General features: G+C 43.5%; 1 protein-coding gene across 4 annotated transcripts in view; it reads left to right on the top strand.

Moving 5' to 3' along the window:
* TAOK1 (TAO kinase 1) overlaps positions 1–23,575 on the top strand; it is a 54,091-nt gene that overhangs the window by 27,129 nt on the left and 3,387 nt on the right. For 3 of the 4 annotated variants that reach the window (XM_015880561.3, XM_085522128.1, XM_032448422.2), the window contains exons 4-19: positions 1,258–1,359; positions 2,790–2,835; positions 3,389–3,485; positions 3,857–3,970; positions 4,367–4,458; positions 6,894–6,987; positions 8,131–8,212; positions 10,043–10,210; positions 11,053–11,256; positions 12,439–12,573; positions 13,154–13,390; positions 14,166–14,294; positions 15,167–15,370; positions 15,823–16,062; positions 18,942–19,154; positions 20,221–20,403. In XM_015880561.3, coding sequence (XP_015736047.1) covers positions 1,258–1,359; positions 2,790–2,835; positions 3,389–3,485; positions 3,857–3,970; positions 4,367–4,458; positions 6,894–6,987; positions 8,131–8,212; positions 10,043–10,210; positions 11,053–11,256; positions 12,439–12,573; positions 13,154–13,390; positions 14,166–14,294; positions 15,167–15,370; positions 15,823–16,062; positions 18,942–19,154; positions 20,221–20,403 — 2,340 coding nt within the window. Of the gene's footprint in view, positions 1–1,257; positions 1,360–2,789; positions 2,836–3,388; positions 3,486–3,856; positions 3,971–4,366; positions 4,459–6,893; positions 6,988–8,130; positions 8,213–10,042; positions 10,211–11,052; positions 11,257–12,379; positions 12,574–13,153; positions 13,391–14,165; positions 14,295–15,166; positions 15,371–15,822; positions 16,063–18,941; positions 19,155–20,220; positions 20,404–23,575 lie in introns of those variants that run through there. The other variant, XM_085522129.1, reaches the window with a different exon arrangement.

The following is a 23,575-nucleotide window of genomic DNA, read 5'->3' as shown; positions in this document are numbered from 1 at the left end:
AAAATGCTTTCTATTTACTTCTAAATTTATTTGTTTTCTTTGGAAGTTTGCTAGAGTTACCATGCTGCCTATGTAAAGGGAACTAAGTGTGTTCTGATGTCATTCAGATTTACTTTGTTTTCATACTAAGATTTTTATGATAGGTAGGGTAAATCACTCTTTAAAATAAGAATATATGTGAATTTAAAAATAAGTTTTTAACTTACTTTAACTTATTTAAACTCATAGTGTGATCTTTTCTTTCACTCAGGAGATCACAAATAGGTCTTTACTAATATATTGCCTCTCGTCCCAGTATAGGGGAAGCCTAGAGAGGTGCTTCCTTGCTTTGGCTTCTGTTGCTCACACAACTGAGGAGCGTTGCTGGGCCTACGAGCTTCTTAGGGGTGGAACCTTCTGTGTTAGATGATCTCTGCCTCTGATTAACTTCAGAACTGATACTCTTTATTGAAAACCTTTTCAGTGTCAACACCACCATGTTGACATCTCCATACTTGAATGATTTCAGCTACTGCATGTGCTACTGAGCATCTTTCCCAGTAATTCTAGTTCTGCCATTGCACTTCCCAGCTGTTGCCTTTCTTGCCTGAGGTTGGGTGGGTGTGCAGTGAGCTGAAGGACTTTCTGATTATCGCCAGGGAGCAGTGAAAGTGTTTAGGCACACATTAGAAAATGACCTTTTGTCCTCTTTTGTATTTTACAATTGCACTGTCAGCATTCCTCATAAATCTGGATTCCCTTGCCTAGTAGGTGCCTCATATTAAGTTGTTCCCTGTAACTAGTAATGGAGAAATGTTATCAAGAACGTTGATTTATAGCTGCCAAACATCTTCCAGCATGATGTGGTTACCAGCAGGGGTAGGTGCGAGACTAAAGGAAGAGATGGTTGAGTCTGCTTAAGGGCACTCATTCACATCACTTTCAGATTGAGGTCTATGTTTCATTGGACAGAAGAAATGGTATCCCTTAGGAGAACTACTTCTTTTTGAGTACTTCCTCAGATCTCAAGTGATGTACACTTACAGATATAAAGCGTTACACTGACTAGAGATTCTTCTCAAAGGGATTAATCAATGAGCTTCTTTTGTAGGTCAGATGAGGAGAGACGTGGAGAACATCACAATGTTGATGGAAACTTTTTTGACTTGGAACTTAATGTTGATTTCTGCCTTCTAAAATAAATAAATGACATTAATGAAAGAAAAGTAAAAAATCAGCCAGGTTCATGAAGTCTTTCTGTTCTTTTTTTTCCTACAGAAATGGCAGGATATTATTAAGGAAGTCAAGTTCCTCCAAAGAATAAAACACCCTAACAGTATAGAATACAAAGGCTGCTATTTGCGGGAGCATACGGCATGGGTAAGCATTGCTGCGCTCTGTGCTTCTCTGGGCCTTGGTTAAGGGTGCTGTAAGCTATCGACAGCTGACTCCCAGGAGGCACTTACATTGCACAAACTCACATATGTACAGACAGACACATTACAGATGCTGAACAAAATTAAACATAGTTTCTGAAAAACAGGGTTTAGGGAAGTTTTCCCTTTAACTTGCAGAGTAAGGTGATGGTGCTGTTAGTCTGAAGTGCCCAGCTCAATGGACTGAGTATCCAAAATAAAGAGGAACTGGTGGCAATAAAAAATCTTTATTACTTTCTTACCTCAAAGTGAAGAATCTCATTGTACTGTCCAGAAGATGAGCCTGGCAACTTTATCAGATACTTACAGATAACTAAACAAAGCTCTTGGTATTGCCACTGAATGTTAACAGCTCACTACTGTGCAGGTTGACTTGATGTGCTCCAGAAGTAAGTGTTCAGTTGTATCTTAATGGAATAGAATCCTTATGAACAAACAAAAATCCAAACCCCCAAACTAAAGTTAGTTTGTATGAGACGGCATAAAAATGCATGTGTAGGAATAGCTGCGTTTGGTTATGGAGGGGAAACACCTTGTCAAACTCAGTGTGATTTAGCACCTCTCATTGACAAAGTCTTTTTATATGCTAAATAAATCAAATAGTTGAAGCACTGATTTAAGTTACAAGTAGTGTTCCTATATCACCTTCAATAAACCAGTAGGACAAAATTTTAGCTTCTTTCCTTTTTTGGCTTCGGATTTGACAGGAACAAAATTGTAAAGTAAATCCCTAAGTAGCCCTTTAATACTCTGATGAGCTTAAGTGCAATTTAGCATTCATATTGAGTACGTGAATGCAAAGTAAGATGTGTAATACAATACATAACTGGATGGAAAATGCTCTCGCCTTCCTTTGAAGCATTGGTGCTTGGTGTCTTACACAAGAAGGCTGTGCTAATTCCAGCTAGAGCTGCCCTTGTGCGAGGGGTCAGTGGTCGGATGGGCTTATGTTATAAGTAATGCTTGCATTGTTATAGCTGAGCACTGTTGATTTCCAGCTAAGTTTAGCATACAATCTGCGCTAGGATTTTTTCTGGTGACTCTAAATGCCATTTCATTATTGTTTATTATAGGTTTGTTTTTCAGGGACAGTAATTTGGTGCTTCTGGTGGATACAGTATATTCTTAAATATTTTTTTCCTCCCCCCCCCTTTTTTTTTATATATGAAAGCTGCTTATTTAAACATATGGAGCATGTTAAAGGGCATTCTGTTTTCAGTAGTGTCAGGTTGAGATTGAAGTCTTGTACCTCCTCCTCTTCCTCCTTGCTGGGCACAGGGCAGACTGACTGCAGGCTGCACTGTGTGCACCGATAATTATTTCCATCTCTATGAAGAGATTTTCTAACACCTATTTTGATTTCTTTCCATACAGCTTGTTATGGAATATTGTTTAGGATCAGCATCAGACTTACTAGAAGGTATGTCACACATGCTTGTTTGACTGAAAATCAGATCTTTTGTTTAATGGTTGCTTTTCTATCAAGCTTTTTGAAGTGAAGTTTCAGAGAAATATGGGTATCCAGTAAGCTGTTCATTGCCTTGCCAGCAACAGTTCAGGACCAGAAGCTGAGCTGTTTGGGAGTCACTTGTGTTGCTCCAGTTTAGTTATCCATGTGTGAAATGCCATAAGTTAGATCCCAACTCCTAGAGCTTTCATTGATGGAAAACTGAGTGTTGAGTTCCCAATTGATAGTTGGGAAAGTAGTCACAGAACAGACAGGAACGTGGCAGCTTCGAGGCAGTCTCTTGTTGGAATATAGGTGCTGTTTTAGAGTGGGAGATTGCATCTGATTGTAGATTATCTTATTCTGGGAACTACTTCTAAACTGAATGTTTGCTTCTCTATCTGTATTTAGTAAAATTAAGTTTTAGTATTTTATCTGCATTTACATTATTAACAGTGCTCACTTGCATGCTGCAAACTACATTGTTTTCTTTAATATTGAATTTCAAATAAATTCTTTCCCGAAGTTCATAAAAAGCCATTGCAAGAAGTGGAAATAGCAGCAATTACCCATGGTGCTCTCCAGGGATTAGCGTACTTACATTCTCACAATATGATCCATAGGTAAGTGGTTATAGTTTTACTGTCTCATAGAGTTGTGGATAATTTACCTCAATGATTGTATTCTATATATCCCAAACTTAATAACTATAAGCAGAGAGATTTTCTTTTTGCAGTGGTTGTGTATGAAGCTCATCTAGGTGTGTCATTAGATGCAGCTGAAACGTTAAGTTGATTTTTGAGACAAGCTATGCTCAAAGATCCAGAGCAATGTTAAGCTGTTAGCCCTGAGATTAAAGGTTTTGTCTTTGGAAGAAATGTGGGTGTTTTTCAGATAGAACATGCGAGTTCTTGTTGTGTTTTGTGATCTCTCCTGTAGAAGATTTTCTGGTTTGGAGAGGAATAATACTGACATTTGTATTTTCTCTAACCAGAGATATCAAGGCAGGAAACATCCTGCTGACAGAGCCAGGACAGGTGAAACTTGCTGACTTTGGATCTGCTTCCATAGCATCTCCTGCCAACTCATTTGTGGGGACGCCATATTGGTAAGCCAAGTGTTTCAAGCAGTTCTGGAGCTGTGAAGTGAAATGATCATTTCCTGGGTATTTAACATACTTGGACTTTATTGGAGCTAGCTTTGCGATCCTCTAGCTGTGATAGTGATAGAATGTACTCTGCAAAAGAGATTATATGGTAATCAGTTTCCAACTTCAAGATTGTGATTCCTTGTATTTGTAGTAACAAAAATGTTTTGTTGTTCTCTTTACCCTGACGTATCAACTGGTCCTTGTTCCCAGTGTGCCATGTTCATGCCTGATATCTTGGGGAATTATTTGGTGTTGGTGGTTGAAATCAGTGTAACGTTCTGTTTCATTGAAGTGCTGCTGCTGATAACAAGCTCTATTGCACAGAATTTTACGAGTATTGATTTCCTATTTTAGGATGGCCCCAGAAGTGATTTTAGCCATGGATGAAGGGCAGTATGACGGCAAAGTAGATGTTTGGTCTCTTGGAATTACCTGTATTGAGTTAGGTAAGTTATTTTCTTTGAAAAACAAACTATAAAACGTGGTTATTAAATACCTTGAACTTAGTTGAATTACGGTGCAAAGGAGTTATGCTTCCTTCCTTGTCTAGAACTGGAGGGAATTTGGGGCTTGAATTTTAGACAATAGAACCAGATATGCTTTATGGAATTCAAGACTGAGACTCCAGTTAGGTTTGAATTGGGGCAGCATTTCCATTACCCAGAGGAAAAAGAGTTGCACAAAGAAAATAGCTGAGCTGTATCATGAAGGTGTTCACGTTCTGTGGGGAAGGCTGATCACTTTTGAACTGAAAAACAGTCTGTTTGCTGAACAGGTTTTGCAATGGACCATTGAACATATCAATGTGAAAGCAGTTAGTGGTGTAAATTGATGTTATTTCCATGAAATTTTAGGCTGTGTTAATGAGACCTGTGATAATAGGAAATTTAGGTTAAGTGAACAGTTTCAAAGCTATATGCAGTGCATTTTGTCACTTGCAGATAAATTTGGCTAGAAAATACCTTTTACTTAAAGTGGAACGGCAATTTAGGACTGTGTTAGTATGGCATTCTGTTTAAATTTAATGCAGGATATTATCTCAGAACAAAAATACACTGAGTGAAGCACAGCACACTGTGCTGCTCAGCCCATGGGATCCCAGGGAGCACTTAGCTGGGAGCTGTAGGGATGTGGGGCTGACTCCACTCTGTTCCCAGGGGCTGCCCTCGCAGCCCTGTCACATTGCATTGCTCATAGTCCAAAGACCTCAACGGAGGAGCAGCCTGGCTGGGCAGCAGGAGCTCTCAGGAACACACTAATCCATGCGAACTGCACAGTTTAGCTAAAAATGCTGTCTGACATTCCCAACTGTCAACTTCGTTTTCTTCCAGGACATGAAATAGATTCTTTCTTCAGAGCAGAGATTTTTGTTGTTGTTTTTGTTGTTGCCAATATAAAGCAAGTTCAAGGGGTGTGACTGTCATGACAGAATGCAGCTCCTAGTGGACCGAGGAGATTTGGCTGGCTGCAGTGCTCCAGGAATGCACTGAGCTCATGGCCACCACACCCCCGGGTGCCGTACTGCACGCTGCATTCTTGCAGTATGAAGCGCTGGGCTCTGTGTATGGCTCCTGGCTTGGTGGAGGTGAGGCTAGGACAGGGTGATAGAGTGTTACAGGCTGGGTTGGTGTGGGCGTCTCAGTTGTGCTGCTTTGAAATGAGCGTGGAAACGAGGCAGGAAAATGAGACGTCTAATAATTTTCTCAAGTTATTGCTTAGTCTTAGAAATAGCCCTCACTTGAAGGCTCAGTTTTACTGTTTCTTGAAGATTTATGTTCTTTTTAAGAGGAAAAGAGATAGGGGGAACAGTCAGTTCAAGTCGTTAAAGGGACAATGAGTTTGATCCTGAGTAGAGGCTAGTGCTTATCTAACAGCTTGGGCAAGGGCAGCTGCCACATCTGAGCCCTAATTCTTCAATTTACTATTTATCAGGAGCCTATAGGGCCTGCTTTGTTCCCTGACAGCTATGAGTTAACCAGGATCTCCGGTACATAAGTTACTGCTGCTATTTGGCTCAAAAGGCAGAATAACAATAATAATAATAAATATCCTCCCCCCCTTTTTTCCCCTATTTTTCTTTTTCAGGAAAGCTTTCTGTTGCATTTGCCCTGCTGTAGGAATGTCCTCATGGCCTGAGCAGCTTCTTTGGAATGTTTATAGTGAGGCTGAGCTTTATAGGTCTACCCTATAAACATTCTGATGAAGCTTCAGTTTTGTTGTTACAGTGAGATCATCTCCTTCCTCATTAAGCTTTCATGCTGTGTCAGTCCATAAGAGTAACACAAGCTTGAAAGAGAGAAGAGCCAAAGAGAATGCAACTCTCAAAATAGTATAAGAGTTAGGCTGCTACTGACTTCCTGCCCGCTGCTTAGTCAGTTCAGTGTGATCTGATGGCTGCTGTAACCAGATTTTCTTCACCACTTCTATTGCGATGTCCTGATAGAATAAGAACTTTGTTAGCTTTTCTAGCAGCTGTGGTGTTTTGGTTTTTAGATAATAGCAATAATAATAATAAAAGAGAGTGGGTGACACCAAAGCAAGAATGCTAATGGCTGAACGCTGAGTATGGATCTCGCTGTTAACTTACTCCTATTTTAGAACATTAAAATGAGTCAGAGAACTCAACTATGATAAATCACGTAGTTTAGAAACTCGAGAGGACGAGGCATCTGATCTTCAAAGCACTTTCATCTCCTGCAGCAGAGACCGATGGCACAGGGCACGTGCCAACGTATCTGTCTGATTGCAGGGTTGGGCTGGTGTTCAGCAGTGATTCTGCTGATGTGGGTTTCTTGTTAAAGGGATGCAAACTAAAAGATGTAAAGGAGCGAAAAACACTCTGCTGTCTCCCTACATAAACATCATTTTCTTTTTTGTCCAGCGGAAAGGAAGCCTCCTTTGTTTAATATGAACGCAATGAGTGCCTTATATCACATAGCGCAGAATGAATCCCCTACACTACAGTCTAATGAATGGTGAGTATTACTGAGGGAGGAATGTTGTAGGGAAGTGCTGTAAATGGAGTGCTTTGTCATGCTGAGTTCCTGAAATGGCTGGATTCCTATGGGGAAGATATGAGCCGGAAGGTTCTTATTAGCCTCACTGTTCACCCTACATATGAAACTGACCAATCACTAAACATGCATTTTAGGCTGTAGAATGCAGTAGAAACAGGACAAGCTGCTGGAAGAACGGAGGATCTTGTAATAAATTCAATTCATGGGCCAGTAAACTTGTGCAGCTCAGAGACTGGCCAAAAATGTGGTTTTCTGTGTTTTGTTTTGTGGTTTTTTGTTTTTTTTTTTGGTGTTTTTTTGAATCACAAACCACGCTGGCAGTTCCTAAATCTCCTTTTGCTGAAGTTTTGCTCTGTGAGATGAAGACACTGTTTGGATGTAGCAGATGCACCAACTTCAGAAGAACGAATCACAGTAGCAACATTTTGTGCCTCTCAGCCTCAGCGACTCAGTTTTGAATCAACAAACACAGTAAATTTATCTGAAGGCTTCAAAACTTCCTGATGATGTTTTTCTGAGCTGTGGTCCCAGGCCTTTAACATAATGCATTGTGCCTTATCTTTTAGGACTCTTCTTCTACTGCAGAGGTTTTCTGGTGAGGCCATTTCACACCCTGGTGCTTGACCACACGTTCAGCTCATTTTATGCTCTTTTTTTTCCTGACAAAAAATAGAAAAGCAAGAATTTAATGTATTGAAAAATGGAGGCAACAAAAGGCCACGTTACGTGGTGGGGAATTGGATGGGAAGGGGAAAAAGGGAAAATCTATCTGTGGCTCCTATAGGAGTTCAAGAACCTTGAAGAGTTGGTTCAGGATGGAATTTGACAGGGGTGCTGCTTGCACGGAAAGAAGTGGGTGGCTGTTTGTGTGCAGCACTTCCGCAGCTCTTGAGTTCCCCCATGTTTTTATATTCTTAAGCCAAAGCATTCTGTGGCAGCTGAGGTTCCAGGAATGTCCTGCTGGGAGCTGTGGGCGCCGTCGGGGATGTCAGAGGGTGCTGTAAGGAGCAGTGGGTGATTCCTCCTAACAGCACCCAGATGTGAATGTCTCAGTGCTGGGCTGCTCACTCAGGTGGATGTTTTCCCCTTTCCTTGCCACAGGTCTGACTATTTCCGAAACTTCGTAGATTCTTGCCTCCAGAAGATTCCTCAAGACAGGCCTACATCAGAGGAGCTTCTCAAGGTGGGCTTTGCTTGTTGTTTGTTTCCCACCTGATACTAGCAAGGTGACATTCTTCTGTCCCACCTGCGGTAGTAGGTTCCATTTACCAATGCTCTGCCTGTTATCCCCACTCCCTTTGAGCCAAGGAGTGTTGCAGCTTTCCCATCCCTGGGGCAGTTCCCCAGGTGATTCTCCATACCAGCTCTGTTTTTGACATAAAAGAACACTCCAACAAGTGGCACTGGATGCCCATCAGCTTGTCAGGAGGTGTCAGTTTCTTAAGCTCAGTCTATCCTTCCAGTGATTATAATTAATCCTGACAGAGCTGCTGTGCATTAGTTAACAAATACCTTTCTTTACTCCCCTCTTTATTCCATGCTATATATACCTCTCAAGGTTTTTTATCCTCTCCCATCACCTGCGTGCTTTGCACGTAGAAATCTGCTGTTCTAATGGTTATCCCTGGGGCAAGAAGGCATAGGAAAGGTTTTCTTCCCCATGCTTTCCATTGGCATCTGCAGATTTTCTCTTGCTTTATTTCTTTGCTTTTTTTCCCCCCTTCATTTTTCCTCCTGTATGTTACAGATGCTTCATTTTCCTTGCTCTTGTCTAGAAACAGTCTGTGTGATGGATAGTCACACAAAGCTGAGGTGTTCCATCAGTGAGTGCAGCTCACACAGCAGCTGGAACACCGAAGTTCTTTCTTCTAAGTGTGACTTTGATGGGTTTCCCAAAGCGGCATCCTGAGTTCTGCTGACTTCTCCTCCTCCTTTATTTTGGGGTTTTGACCCCAGCCACATTTCTGCTAAGCAGCCACATTTTTTGCATTGCCTGAAAATGGATGCTATTTTTGAAGGTTTTATCGTCACCTTTTTGCATGTTGTTTTTTTTTACTTAAATGGTTCTGAGAACTTTTACCTCTTTAAAAATGGTGAATTCTGAAAGAAAAAGTGCAATTACCCAGGAAAGGTTTGGTGTGGGAGTGCAGTCCTGCCATTTCAGGGTTGTGCAGATTGGTTTTATTTTGAGCAGTGAGCTGCAATTAAAGAGAACATTGATGGAAATTAAACGTTTGTGAATGTATTCCTTCCACATCTATAGCCTGAAACAGCTGCGTGCCTCTCTAGAGGGACAGGTAGGAGATGTGACATGTTGGAAATGGCGATACAGTCATCCAAAGGAACAAAATGAAACTAGTGGTGGTGTTGATAATGATTCGTGCTTGCACAGCACATTTCATCTGGAGGCTGGAAAAGCTGCATCTGACATACATAGAGGAGAATTGTTTTACCTGTTGGCAAAATGTAGCTACCTTTGCAGTGAGATGCATGTTGATTTGCAGCCTATTTTATGACTCATAGCTGCGTGCTGAATATCTGATTATCTAGCTAAACAAGGAATGGGTTTTTATACTTAGAGCTAGTCGATATGTTCTTACTGACCATGTGGTTTAAGATATTAACCATCTCAGACTTGAAGTGTTTCAACATTACTTGCTGCTCACCCTCCACTGAGGATGATGTAGTTGGAGATGATGTCTTGAAATACATCAACACCTAAAGAAGACTGATTTTAAACAGCTGGTTTTCCCAGTGTGTGATAAACCTTTTTTGTTTGTTTGCCTACTTCCTGTTTGTTTTTTTTACATTGCTATTTTTTGGTGGTTGTCTCCCATCAGAAAACAATCATTCTGAAATCTGTCTGGACCGTAAATTCTAAACATAGTGACATTTAATTGTGAGGGTATTCTCTTCCTGTGCAGGAAGGAGATCTAACAAACCCAACTGGAGCTCATAATGGTTGTATCCTTTAAGCACTGGGAGTTCACTCACCTATTTGTGTGTTCTGCAGCACATGTTTGTTCTTCGGGAGCGGCCTGAAACAGTGTTAATAGACTTGATTCAGAGAACAAAGGATGCAGTGAGAGAACTGGACAACCTGCAGTACCGTAAAATGAAGAAGCTCCTCTTCCAGGAGGCACATAATGGCCCTGCAGTTGAAACACAGGAGGAGGAAGAGGTGAGAGGAAAAAATGTGAATGTCATTGCTGCACCAAGGAAAGATGATGTCATGTAAATTAACATAACTCAGATACTGCTGAAACGAATGGAGGCTGTTTACACACATGGCTATAAACTTTGCCTTCCTGTCTGTTCTTGGAGTGAAGCCTACCTCAGGGCACACACAAGGACAAGCAGAAGATGCCCAGTACTGACAAGATGCTGTGCTGTTTGCCCATGTGTGAACAGCTAACTTCCAGTTGTGCAAAGTTTCCCTTGCTTTGGCAAAGCACAGAGCTTTGGGTAATCTTTTGTGTACACCTGGAGGATGTTCTCCTGACCCTCAAGGCAGAAATTTGTACTTGCTTTAAAAAACAACCACACACAGGAATTCGCTTCTTGTCTTTCTCTGGGTGGAAGCTGCAGTCACTGTGTGGAAGCTCCAAATTGCAGAGTCCAGTTCTGTTATCTACAGAAGGGCATTATGTGACACACAGGGTCCCCAGGTGAACACTTACTGAGGTGATGCAGTGTCAGAACAGCTTCTGGTGACACGCTGGGGCTGAGTCGTGATGGAGTTCAGCTTGTTAACAGGCTTGCAGTTGAAAAGAGTCTGACATCAGCCAGTTAATCTTGACAAGGGTGATTCTTTCTCTCCTCAGCATCCCACAAGAGAAATGCTTCATGACAGTGCCTGGAGGGTGGAAACTGCCGTGACATGGCAGGTAGATGCCTGTGTAAAGGAATAGAATGAGCATATAGTCTAGTAATGGCTTCCGATAGAGCTGTAAGGGATTTGGATTTTCTTGATGTATTTTTTTTATTTTTTTTTTAATTTTTTAAATAATTCCTTCCTGCTAGGAACAAGATCATGGTGTCGGCAGGACAGGAACAGTGAACAGTGTCGGAAGTAATCAGTCCATTCCTAGCATGTCTATCAGTGCCAGTAGCCAAAGCAGTAGTGTTAACAGTCTTCCAGATGCCTCGGATGATAAGAGCGAGCTGGATATGATGGAAGGGGACCATACGGTGATGTCAAATAGTTCTGTCATTCACTTAAAGCCGGTAAGTGTGGGATTTTTGGCTGGATAACTTTGAGAATGTGAAAAGGGAATGGGTTTGGTTGGTTCAATGGTTAAAAAGTAATGGAGTACTTCCTATGCTAAGTCATTATTTGCAGCTCCTGATATCGTGTCACAAATGCATTAAATTGCATTGGAAAATTTGGAAGGTTTATATAAAAATCATTTATTTCTTTTGATTTATTAACAATTATTTTACTAATCAAATTGTTTTCAAAATCATTTGCTACATCATGAGGACTTGCAATGGCAGTTGTGAATAGGATTATTCAGTGAATGCCCTTATCTTGCAGAGTTCTGCTTCTGGGGACCAAAAGATTGAGTCTTTCCCCTTCTAGTTACTGAATTCTTAAATCCAAGGCCACAGTGGTGCTTGAAATCTCCTCCTGAAGCACCCAGCTTCCCAGCACCTGATTTGGGTATTTGGTTAATGAGCAGAGGTGCTCAAAAAAGGCAGTACAGTGACCATGGCAAGCTGCAAAGTCACTTTGACTGCCCTACCTCTGTGTGAAGAAGGATGAAGTGCAGTGCATCACTGGGATCTGTGCTGCCCTCCCTGCAGATGGGTTATCACGCATGTTCTCAGCTCAGTAACGTTTCCCCAGCTAATGATAGGTGTGGTTGGAATGTTTTGTTCTTTACCCAGATATGCAACAAAGACACAGGTATTTCCTTGGGGAGTTAATTAGTATATCGTATCTCACTCCTAATCGTGTTGTGGTGAATGACAAAGTAAGAATGTGGAATACACCATGACAAACTTTAGGATTTGCTTTGAGGTATTTCTGTAGTGGGTGTAATGAAAATCATCTTCTGTCTTTCAGGGTTGCAGAGATGTTGTTTTTGTCTCTCTGACTTGATATAATCTACTTAATAGCTTTTTTGTTTTCTTGAAGTAAACTCTTGTACTGAGTTTTCTGTTTTCCATTTATTTTTCTCATTTACAGCACTAATTAGTAATTTTCCTCCTGGTAATAAAATTGCACAACAAAATCTCCAAATTAAAGACCCTAGATCACAGCTCCCATTGCAGTACATTCCTCTGTCCAGCCCAACGAGTCTAAAACAGATCTGCTTTCTTTTCCTTTAAATGCCTTTTGAACCAGAAACAAAAGTCTTTAGCAATTGGAATTCTTATTCTGTCGTGTTAATGTTTGCTGATAAGGAGGAAGAAAACTACAGAGAGGAATCGGATCCTCGAACGAGGGCATCAGAACCCCAGTCTCCTCCCCAAGTCTCCCGCCACAAGTCTCATTATCGCAATCGAGAGCACTTTGCTACTATACGCACAGCGTCGCTGGTACGTCATGGTCTTCATTGGGATGAGATTGTGCAGGAAGGGGATGCCTTCAGGATGGGTCTATGAAACAGCTGAGAGCTTTTGGGACCACAGCAGAATATGAGCTGTGTTCATTGACTGCAGTGTTATCACTGAAATAGTGGAATGAGGGTTGATTAAAAAATGCAGCACCTGGGCAGGTGTGATTTGTGTACAGTGGGTGTTTTCAGTGCTGGTAGGCTTAGCAGAATGCAGGAAGCAGTTTATAATAGTAAGCTGGCTTTAGTTTCTTATGCATATTGTGTACATTTCTGTGTGTTTCTATATACACATTCATAGTGGGCTAAGGAGACATTATCCAGTATACAGCCATATATTGTTTATATACTTTTCCTACTGGAGCCCATATGAGCTTATCTTCTGCTGCAGAATTCAGTTTTCAGTCTGCTCTGCTGCCACTGGGACCCTTGGTGGTCTTTACAAAGAAAAGACAAACAATCCACATCTATTACCGAATAGTTTTCTTTTGTGGTCAGAAGACTGCTAAAAATCAGATGAGGAAGCATTAAGTTCCTTTATCCCAGTGTGGTTATCTTCCTAGGTGACAAGGCAAATGCAAGAGCATGAACAAGACTCTGAACTGCGAGAGCAAATGTCTGGCTATAAACGTATGAGGCGGCAACACCAGAAGCAGCTGATGGCATTAGAGAATAAACTGAAGGCAGAGATGGACGAGCATCGCCTCAGGTTGGACAAAGATCTTGAAACTCAGCGTAACAATTTTGCTGCAGAAATGGAAAAGCTAATTAAAAAGCACCAAGCAGCCATGGAAAAAGAGGTAGGAGATAACAGTTTAGCAGACTAGTCTTTATTTGTTAATTGCTTTGTCCACTTCACCTCACTGATGAACAGATGACATTGTAGTCTCTTACGTGTCTGTTTTCAGGAGCCAAGCAAATTGCTAATTAGAGAAGGGCTAATACATCACCTCCTTACACTAAGGGGTTTTTGTAACTAGAGGAAAGGTATGTCCTTCATCACAGTGCGTTGTACTAAATGCTGGTGTACTGACCCCAGGGAAGATGCCGTGAGGGCTTTCCTTTCTTTTTTGCCTTGTACGTGCTGTCAGTTACTGACTGCCGTCAAGTGTTATGGAGGCAGACAAGCCTGCAGAGAAATGTGCCAGCTATGCTTAAAGGCTCACTGTCTGGTTGCTTGCAGATATGGGGATTTTTATGCTTTTAAATAATTGACAATGAAGTGGAGCCACCTATGGAGATTATTATTGATTTATTTGTTCATCTTAGATCTCTTGGTGGAGGGCTAAGGATGTAGTTGGCCATAAGGTTGGTTGGATGTAGTTGGCCATAACTGCGTTAGGTAGGAATAGATGAACAGGATTGAGAGTGAAGCACTGAAAAAGGACTCCTCCTGATGGATTGGGGGGGTGGAATGAGAAGAGTTTGAGGGTAGGCTCCTGAGACTCGTGCTGAGAGAGTCATGGTGAGTATTGTTGTTGCTGTATCATGAGTTCCAGGTCTCAGGGTTAAAATGGAACATGAGCTATAATTGATCAGGCCTCGGAAACTGATCTGCTTCTGGATTTGCTGTAGGCTAAAGTGATGGCCAATGAAGAAAAGAAATTTCAACAGCATATTCAGGCCCAACAGAAAAAAGAACTGAACAGTTTCCTGGAGTCTCAAAAGAGAGAATACAAACTCCGTAAGGAGCAGCTGAAAGAGGTAACTCATCTGCAATGAGCAGTGTGAACCAACAGAGAGGTGTACAATACACTGCAAGAGTGGTGAATGTTCAGAATTGACAAAAAAGAAACCCAGCAGAGCAGTAAAGGTGACCTATAGCTTATTTTTAAAGGAAAATACCTGCAAAAACACTTAATTTTAATGAGGAAAGCAGGCTAATAGTTCAATAATCTCTGTATTGCAGTGAAAACCGTGGCCTCTGTGAAATGCAGAGAAATGGTAGAATCAAACCTCCTGGTTCTTTTTATGGAGTGGATGAAAGTGTAGGCACTATAAATAATGTTTTGGAAGGAGCCATTTAGTGCTCAACCATCAGCTGTGTGACGCAGCTTTGGAATGTTTTCCAGAGGGGAATATTCCCAAACGTAGACATTTCCTGGGAGAAAAAGGCCAAAAAACAGCAGAGCCAAGAAAGATGTAATAGAAGGTGTAGTAGCTTGAGCTCATAACACAGAGTCTTAGACAGAGAGATGGGCAGTAGATCACAATTCAGCAAAACCTGCTGGTGTACAGGAATTATGTCTCTTACTTCAGCAGCAAACTTAGTCACCCCATGAGCATCTCTAGTGTGCAGTTTGAGCAAGCGGATTCTCTTATGAAACATGCCTTAAGCCATGTACTGAACTTAAAATGGCCAATGAAAATTAAAAAACCAAAGCTGTGAATGGTCCCCAGGTATTCCCTTAGATACGTGATGTGATGCATTTACAGAAGCTCAGAGTGTTCATAGCACAAGAAAACCACACGGAATGGCTTTGTCTGAAGCGTGGGCTATTAGGCCAGGCCTAATAGGTCCAAGGCCAGGGAGCTCAATGCAGGTATTCCACAATTAATGACCTGGCTCTTACCAGGAGCTGAATGAAAACCAGAGCACTCCAAAGAAGGAGAAGCAGGAGTGGCTCTCCAAGCAGAAGGAGAACATCCAGCATTTCCAGGCAGAGGAAGAGGCCAACTTGCTGAGGCGTCAGCGGCAGTACCTGGAGCTGGAGTGTCGCCGCTTCAAGAGGCGGATGCTGCTGGGCCGCCACAACCTGGAGCAGGACCTGGTTCGGGAGGTAAGAGAGCAGGCAGAGATGGGAGCTGGAACCGTGTGTGTGTAGTGTATCTTGCAGAGTACCTGCTACCCAACTGCAGTCTTACTCTGGAGTTAATTACCAAATAGGAGGGTTTTTTTAGTAAAATAATGGCTTTTTTTTTTTCTTTTGCAATAATTTAGAGTAAAATGTTCAAATTAGTGTCCTATTTCATGAGAACTGTCAGATCCTAAAGGTCAACAGATGCAATAATCAGTTCTTTCCAAAAAATGCTTACTGTGGATCCACCTTGAAAAGTGAAACGAGGAAGGAAAATGACTGGTGGCGGAGAGTCCTCTACCTGATAAGGTGCAGGGACTCTGCTCAGGTGTCTCAGAAAGGGAGAAATGCCCTTGTGAGCAAAGTAATGTCACATTAAGAATGTGAATCCAAGCAAATAGTCTGGTAACCCCCCCCATCCTGTCACCCTTTAGGAGTTAAACAAAAGGCAGACCCAGAAGGACCTGGAGCACGCCATGCTGCTGCGTCAGCACGAGTCCATGCAGGAGCTGGAGTTCCGCCATCTCAGCACCATCCAGAAGATGCGCTGTGAGCTGATCCGGCTCCAGCACCAGACCGAGCTCACCAACCAGCTGGAGTACAACAAGCGCCGGGAGCGGGAGCTGAGGCGTAAGCACGTCATGGAGGTGCGGCAGCAGCCCAAGAGCCTGAAGGTACTGCGTGGTGTGGGAGCGAGCGGCACCAAGGGGCTGCTGCTGCTGCTGGTGGCTCATTGCAGCCTGCTTCTGGTTTGCAGTGTGTGCAGGTCCAAGGGATGTGGTGCTCGTTAGTTTGAAGGGGTTCTGTGTGGATACCTCTATACCATGGCTGGTATGTTAGTAGGTGTGAAGGACACCAGCCAGCTGCAGTGTCCTCAGGGAGCTCCTTTGCCTTGATGTGCTCCCGTGGGTTTCTTGCCCAGCTCTTCAAGCTGAAGTGGTTGGCCAGAATTTCAGGGCCTCTGTAATTGAGGTTCTTACTGTTTTTGTTGTAAGCTTCATCCAGAGAAGCACAGTGGTTTATTCTGAGGTGTCTAAGCATGGAGTATGAAGTTTTCTCATAGCTGCTGGTACATTTCCTTTGAGGAGGAGGCAGGCTTCTCTCCACGCAGCACTCAGCTATGCCAAAATGAGTGTATGGCATACTGAGCTTGGGAATTCTTTGTTGTTCTAGATCTTCCTGCTTCATATTTCACATCTGACTTAACCTGCAGTTGGTGCAAACTGTCTTCTTGCAGAGAAAAAAAAAACTGCTTGAGAACAGAACTTCAGCAAGAAAAGAATGTGATTTGCCAGTATTAGAATAATATTAAATGGTGAAAACCTGGCTTGTGAGTACAAGGGACCATCTGATCACTGTTGAGAATCTCCAAGGATATAGTGTATAAATAGCAGATGACTTCACAGCGAAGCTGTGCTGCACTCTGAGCTGAATCAAACTGAACCAGCTGCATTAGGTTGATCCTTCTGAGATTAGCATGAATGAGTTCTGCCTCCCCAAGGTGATGCGGTGCAAACATGAGTGGGCAGCACGGCCATGTTCACTCCCTGCTGGCAGCAGGGCCAAGAGAACCACAGCTCTCTCCAGGCTGCAGAGCATCCAACCCTGTCCTTTATCCAGCAAGGACAGGGCTGCGGCGTTTTGGCAGGAAGCATGGAAAGCTTGTGCTGTGCCATGCATGGCTGTTGTGCGATTAGCAGAGGATTTCAGGCTTGAGCTGTCAATCCAGCACCTTGTGTAGAACTGCACAGGATTTGCCCTTCAGTAGAAAGTGCTCTGTTATTATTTTGAGCGTTTTAATTGTGATGAAACCCCCTTTTTGCTGGTGTTTCACAACACCGGGTCAAAATGATCTTGTCAGAAGGCTGCCTGGAAATCTTACCCCTCCCTTCTGTTTCCTGTTGTTGAAGCCTTTGGGTTGGAAGGCTGTAAACAGCCTGGTGGTGTCCAAGTGAAACTTCACGGAATGTGAGGACAAAGCAGTGTGCTGATGTTTGCTGTGGTCTTTGGTGGGAACACGTGAGCACCTGCAGACACTTCCTTGAAGGGAAGGGAGGGAGCACCTTAAAGGCCTTCAGGAGGGGAATAACTTACTGTGAATTCAGAAAGAGTGCAAGTGATCTTTTCCTCTCCATTATATGTGTTTTGTTTGAATGAAGTCTGTCTTGTTTTCTGCATCAGTTTGACAAGAGGGGCCTGCTGATTTATACAACAAAACTTGCTGATGTCTGGAATTGGGCTGGTTTTGTTTGGTCCCAGTGGATCTTTGTGTAGCTACAAGTGCTGCATTTATCACCTGCCCTGCTGGGCCCAGAGTGAGTTCCAGGAGCAGGCAGTGCAGGGGGTGACAGGAGACACACATGTACCTGCAGTGCTGCTTCGGGTCCCAGAGCTCCTCTGGTTTATTCAGGGACACAAATCTGCTCCTGTGCTTTTTCTGCTCCAAGTGTGCTAGGATTTGACTGTGGTGTGAATGGACCAGGCCATGTACTGACTGTGCTGATGTGGTTGGTTTGATTTGTTTTCGTGCTTCGTTTTGTTTGTCTTAATGTTGGAAATGTGACTATCAGTCAGTTCACCACCACCATTCATCACTCCTGGATTTGTTTTGGTTTAGTTAGAAGTATCCCTGCCAGCCCTCCTGGAGGGAACTCCTTCCTTTTCATGGCCTCAGTGCATTTGGCAGGTGCTGTCCCTTTCAGGCTGCTCTGGAGGCAGGTAAGGCAGGAAGGAGGAAGAAAGGCAGAAATAATGTATCTGACATCACACAGCTAAGTCAGGCTCAGATACTTTGTCCTAGATTGGTGTCTTTCAGCCCCATGTGCAATAACAAAGTTATATTTCTGCACAGTACTGAGATGCTGCAAGCGCAAAAGGAGAACTCAGCCTCTGTTGAGACCGGGGATTGGTGTTGTTCACTAGGCTGGCACAACAGCAGTGCTGATGGTGGTATATATATCTTCAGGTGTTTAGTCTTTCCCAGCCAATTTTGAGTATCTTTATGCAAACTGGATTCTTAATATCAAGAGTAAAACGCATCCGATCTTCATCAAACTCCCAATGGAAAAAGCGTTTCTCTTTTTCCCTGTCCCTTCCCATGCACCAGATCTGCTTCTTTGCATGACATTAAGCGCCATTAATATATACGTGCCATATAAGCACAGTCACGTGTAAGTATGGCTTTTGGTGCTAATTAATATGAGTCCTGTCCCTCAAGAATTCTTCTTGAAAAGCAACAGCCAGGACTGGATCCAGTCCAGTGACAAATGTGAGGCTCTTTGTGCGGAGACAGCTGTATTTAGGCTGGAGCTTTGTTATAAAAGTGTCTCTATTGTAATTGTTTTGCACAGTGGCAGTGTCAAAGCAGCTGCAGCAGTAGTCATTGCCTCTTGTATATTTTGCTTCCCTCCTTGCACTGTAGATGTTATTATACATTTGTGGATTCTTGAACTCATATCCTTAATGTAATCCTAAATATCCATTTGAATGGATATTTCTCCCATTTGAAACATGCTGTTTTTTTTCTTTGTTTGTGTCCCCTCCATCTTTCCAGTCAAAAGAACTACAGATAAAGAAGCAGTTTCAGGATACATGCAAGATCCAAACCAGACAGTACAAAGCACTGAGAAACCATCTGCTGGAGACCACGCCAAAGAGTGAACATAAAGCTGTCCTCAAACGGCTCAAGGAGGAGCAGACCCGGAAGCTGGCTATCCTGGCTGAGCAGTACGATCACAGCATTAATGAAATGCTCTCTACACAAGCTGTGAGTCGCCTCCGAGGGACCCAGGGTTCCTCAGCCAAATAGGGATGTTTGCATTTTAAGCAGTCTGTATCCTGACAGCAGGCTATCTGCTTCCTTGCTACACACAGCACAGTTGTTCCTCTGTATTTCAAATCTGCATTCAAATACAGAGGAAAGAGGTATTATTCCCGTCAGGCAGGTTGAAGCTGGAGCTTTTGTTGAAGGGATGCAAAGTGATGCATCTGTGTGGCTGAAAGACTGCTTTCTGCATGAAGTCTGACAGCATGAATGTCCCTGTTAGAGCATCATTAAATAATATGCAACTTGCTATTTTAAGTCATTTAGGTTTTGATTTATCAGTGATACCAACCAAAGCATGTCCCACTGGTGGAAAATGCTCAGTGAGTCATGGAGGAGTTCAGAGGTTTGACTGTAAATCTGCAGTAATGTTAAAAGTGCTCTGAAAGTTCTTTTAGCCCTTCTTCAGGGAATGACCATGTGAGCAATGCTTTGAGTCCTTGGTACAACTGAAATGTGCAGTTTTCTTTGCACTTCATGCATATCGTGTCCTGCTTATCACTCTGCACAGATTTGACACTGACACAGCAGGGTAGCTGGCCTAATTTACATGAGGGAAGTTAAAAGTTCAGTGTTAAAACCACTTTTAGATTGATGTCGTTTTTTTGCCCTACGTCCTGCATTGGCAGGAATGCAAACTTAAGTCTCCTGCACACAGGAAGTTTGATAATCCAGCTGAACAGAGCAAGAGAACTTTTCTTTGCCTCTAGGAAAAAAGGAGAGCTGTGAACTTTAGCACCTACAGCAGTCTGTTCTCTGCAGTACGGATCGTGGTTCCTGAGGCACCACTGCTCATCAGCGTCACTTGCATCAGCACTGTGGGCTCACTGTCACCAGTCTTTGTCACTATAGGTTCTCTGTTTGGTGAAACCAAGTACAATAGAGACCAATTGTATTGCTAAGAAAACAAAAGTTCCATCCCATTCTCTCCCTCTCCCTGCAGTCCTCCCCCAGAGTGTCATGAGTGGTTACCCCATAGTGAAACGTCTCTATTGTCTGCCTTTCCCAGCTGCGTTTGGATGAAGCACAGGAAGCAGAGTGCCAGGTTTTGAAGATGCAGCTGCAGCAAGAATTGGAGCTGCTGAATGCATATCAGAGTAAAATCAAGATGCAGGCAGAAGCCCAGCATGACCGGGAGCTGCGTGATCTTGAACAGAGGGTATCCCTCCGTCGGGCCCTCCTTGAGCAGAAGGTAAAATGGGCATGTGAGCACCCTTAGCACACTCCATCTTTCAACACTGTACCTATCAAAAGACAGAGAAATTGCTTTTTCCTTGCTGTGTGGATAAATGCAGAGATCATTTGGATATTTGCCTCTCTGGGATAATGGCTCAGTGACACAGACTAAACTTTCTGCCAGCTCAGCCATCCTCTGTGAGCAGATTCTGGCTCTCTGGCTGAGGCAGAGCTGCTTGAAGCATGCCAGAGCCAGGGGGAGCTGTGCCTCTCTGGGCAGAAAGGAAAGCAAATGGTTCTTTCTGTCTCTGAGCTGCAATTCAACATCCTCTGTTCGCAGAGGACAGACATAATGATCTATGCATGGTTTTAGCAGTAGGTATCTGGAGGAAAAAATATGTGGGGCAAAGTTAAAATGAATGGATTTTTGATTTGAGACCCTGTATTTTCTGGTAATGATTTCCTTTACTGCAGCTCTGCTCTGTTTGTCAGTGTAGAGACCAAGCTGCAGTTTCCCCATGAAATGTCACATATTATAGAAAGGCTGGCTGGCAGCAGCCCGTAACCAAGACTCACAAGCATGGGCAACCTGCAGCTCCCTGGATTTCAACTTGAGATGGCTGTTGCATGTGTTGAGGTGCTCCTGGTTGAAGCATGCTTTTCTACATGGTGCCAGATGCATGGGGTTTGTAGAAGTGTATGCACAAACCAGAGGAAGGGTAATGCAGCTGTCAGTGAAAGGAAATACGCAGTCAGCCTTCCTGCTGTCAAGTTTTCCCTTGTTGATTTGCTCTGGGGGTGCCAGCCATCACCGTTCACACAGCAGTTCTCAGCTTCGATGCTGATCGGCGATTATTAATTTATGGCAATTACTCTGTGGCCTCGAGGTTCTTTGCGCTTAAATCCTCCCAGAGGCCAACAGATGATGCTTGACCCTGTTGGAGTAAAGCTGCTCCACCTCATGGTCAGCAGAGGAACATCTCCAAGAAGGCAGCACCGTGCTTTGGTCTCCTGCAAGCAGCTCAGCCTCTGAAAGAAACTGAATTTGTGCAGACAGGGTTCCTATGTGGCACCCACATGTGGGATAATGGTTTTTATACCCCATCTCTAGTTATTCTCCTGTCCCAGCCTTGCTTCTTAGTGTATATTGGGCTGGGTGTGCATTGCCCTCTGGTGGTATGAACTGAAGGGAGCTCTGGAAGAAGTATGCCATGGTAAGCCAAGCTCCTCATGTGCAGGATCGGCCTTCAGCTTCCATAGGTGGGAAGCCTTTATTTTGCCATATGTGCAGTGCTAATATGTTGATATGCTGATACAGTCATGGACCAATGGTGAGACAGTCACTGGAATTACAGCAACTTAGTGGCGGCTCAAGGGAAGTCACCTGGGTGCAAATGTGGATGCATCTTCCTTTTGAAAGGATATCCTTCACAGGGAAGGGTGTTCTGACTTTGTCAGAGTTTGGAGTTGCTGGTGCTCTGTTGCAGGTTGCTCAGCGATGTCACCTGGTATTTGTGTGCCTGTGCTAACTGAAGCTGTCTGGCAGCCAGAGCAAGGGCATGTATGTGCACAGGATGAATGTCTGACTTTATGTGCACAAACACATACACGGCCTGTGGCAAAGTCAGTCCCCAGTGTTCAACAACAAACCAGATTCCAGGAGTTATCTCGTGCATAGGATTCTGCTTCCTTCTCAGCTCAGTGTTCTTTATTTTTGATGGTGCCTATCACCATAGTAACTCAGCAGAGCATGCATGTCTGACTTGGGCTCAGGAGGGAGTAACCAGCCCTTTCCATGCCCAGTTTTTAAGTGCCAGTGTCTGAGGCTCTGTCCGAGTTACACCCTGGTGCTGTGTTGTTTGTACTGCAGCAGTACTGAGCTTATCCCAAGAAGGCCTTTAAAAGGTTTACTCATTTCCTTTGCGTGTGCCTCTAACATCTCATCTTCAGAGTCCCGTGTCCTGAGGTCGTTTCTAAGCGATGTCGTTTTCACACAGGGTGTCAGGCATGCCTGTCTGTGCAGCTTGGTTGCACAAAGTCCCATTTGTTTCACTGGCACAAAGACTGAGAGCTGTGTGCAGCCAGACATGCTGGAGAGCTGCAGTTCTGAAAGAGAAGGGGGTTCCACTTGGATAAATTGCAGCGTTTGAAAGAGCTAGCACTAGAGAAGGCAGCTTCTTCCTCTTCTGCCACTTGCAGGCCTGCTGAGCGCTGCATGGCTTTCAACAAGAGTAAGCCAAGCTGCTCTGCAGAGACCCAGAGCCGCTCACCTAGCGGCAAGAAACAGGCGAGTGGGTAAGGCTGCTTCTGAGAGCCTGAAATGGCTCAGGAGATGACTCACACGGGAGCAGATTGTTTCCTAAACTCCAGATGAAATCACTTTGCAGATTCTCTGACTAAGGCAAGAGGGTGCTTACCAGTACAATGCTCTGCCCGCTGCCTTCAGAACTGCCTGAGATATCGCCTGAGCTGCGTCACTGCTGACAGCAGATGCTAGGGAGCTATGCTGCAAGTCTTACCTACTGCTTTTTACCCTTCTGGACTTCTTCAATGAGGACAAATGTTGCTTTTTCAGTGCTTGCAAGAAGATAATGAAGAGATTCTTTGCTTTTCCACCTGACTGCAAAGATTTCAATGAGAAAGGCTTCTGGCCCTGTCTGATGGGTGTTGAGAGGCTCCATGTTACCAGCACTCAGAGAGCTGGTCCCAGTGCCCTTACAAAGTACTGTTGGAAACTGATTTGGAAAAGTGTTGCAGGGAAGAAATTGGAGTTGTCACTGTGTTCATATCATCCAGCTGATAATCTGCCACATGCCACAAGCATTGCTGCCTGCTTTCTTCAGCCACACGCACTAGAGAAGGTAGCAGGGTAACATGACCAGTTTAGGAAATGGATAGATAACAGGTGGTAAATGGGAGCTAAGAAAATCTGACCAATGAATGTTGATGAGGAAACTGAATGTGGGCTAATATGTTGGCTCCTGGAGAAAAGAGCAAATGTCATCACCAGATTCAGCTACAAGCAGTGCAGGTCACGTTAAGCACTGCTGGCAGGTGTTTGTCTCTGTAGATACTGTGCTTGGTATTTAAAGATGTTTTCCCAGTAGGTTTCTATGGAAGCTGTATTCCTATAAGATTTGCCTATGTCACATTGTTAGTATCACTGCAAACTTGGGATTCACATCCCT

The sequence above is a fragment of the Coturnix japonica genome, chromosome 22, assembly GCF_054131305.1.
Source record: "Coturnix japonica strain WE chromosome 22, WE-NBRP24, whole genome shotgun sequence".
Lineage (NCBI taxonomy): Eukaryota > Metazoa > Chordata > Aves > Galliformes > Phasianidae > Coturnix > Coturnix japonica.
This window is presented reverse-complemented; position numbering and strand designations above follow the sequence as displayed.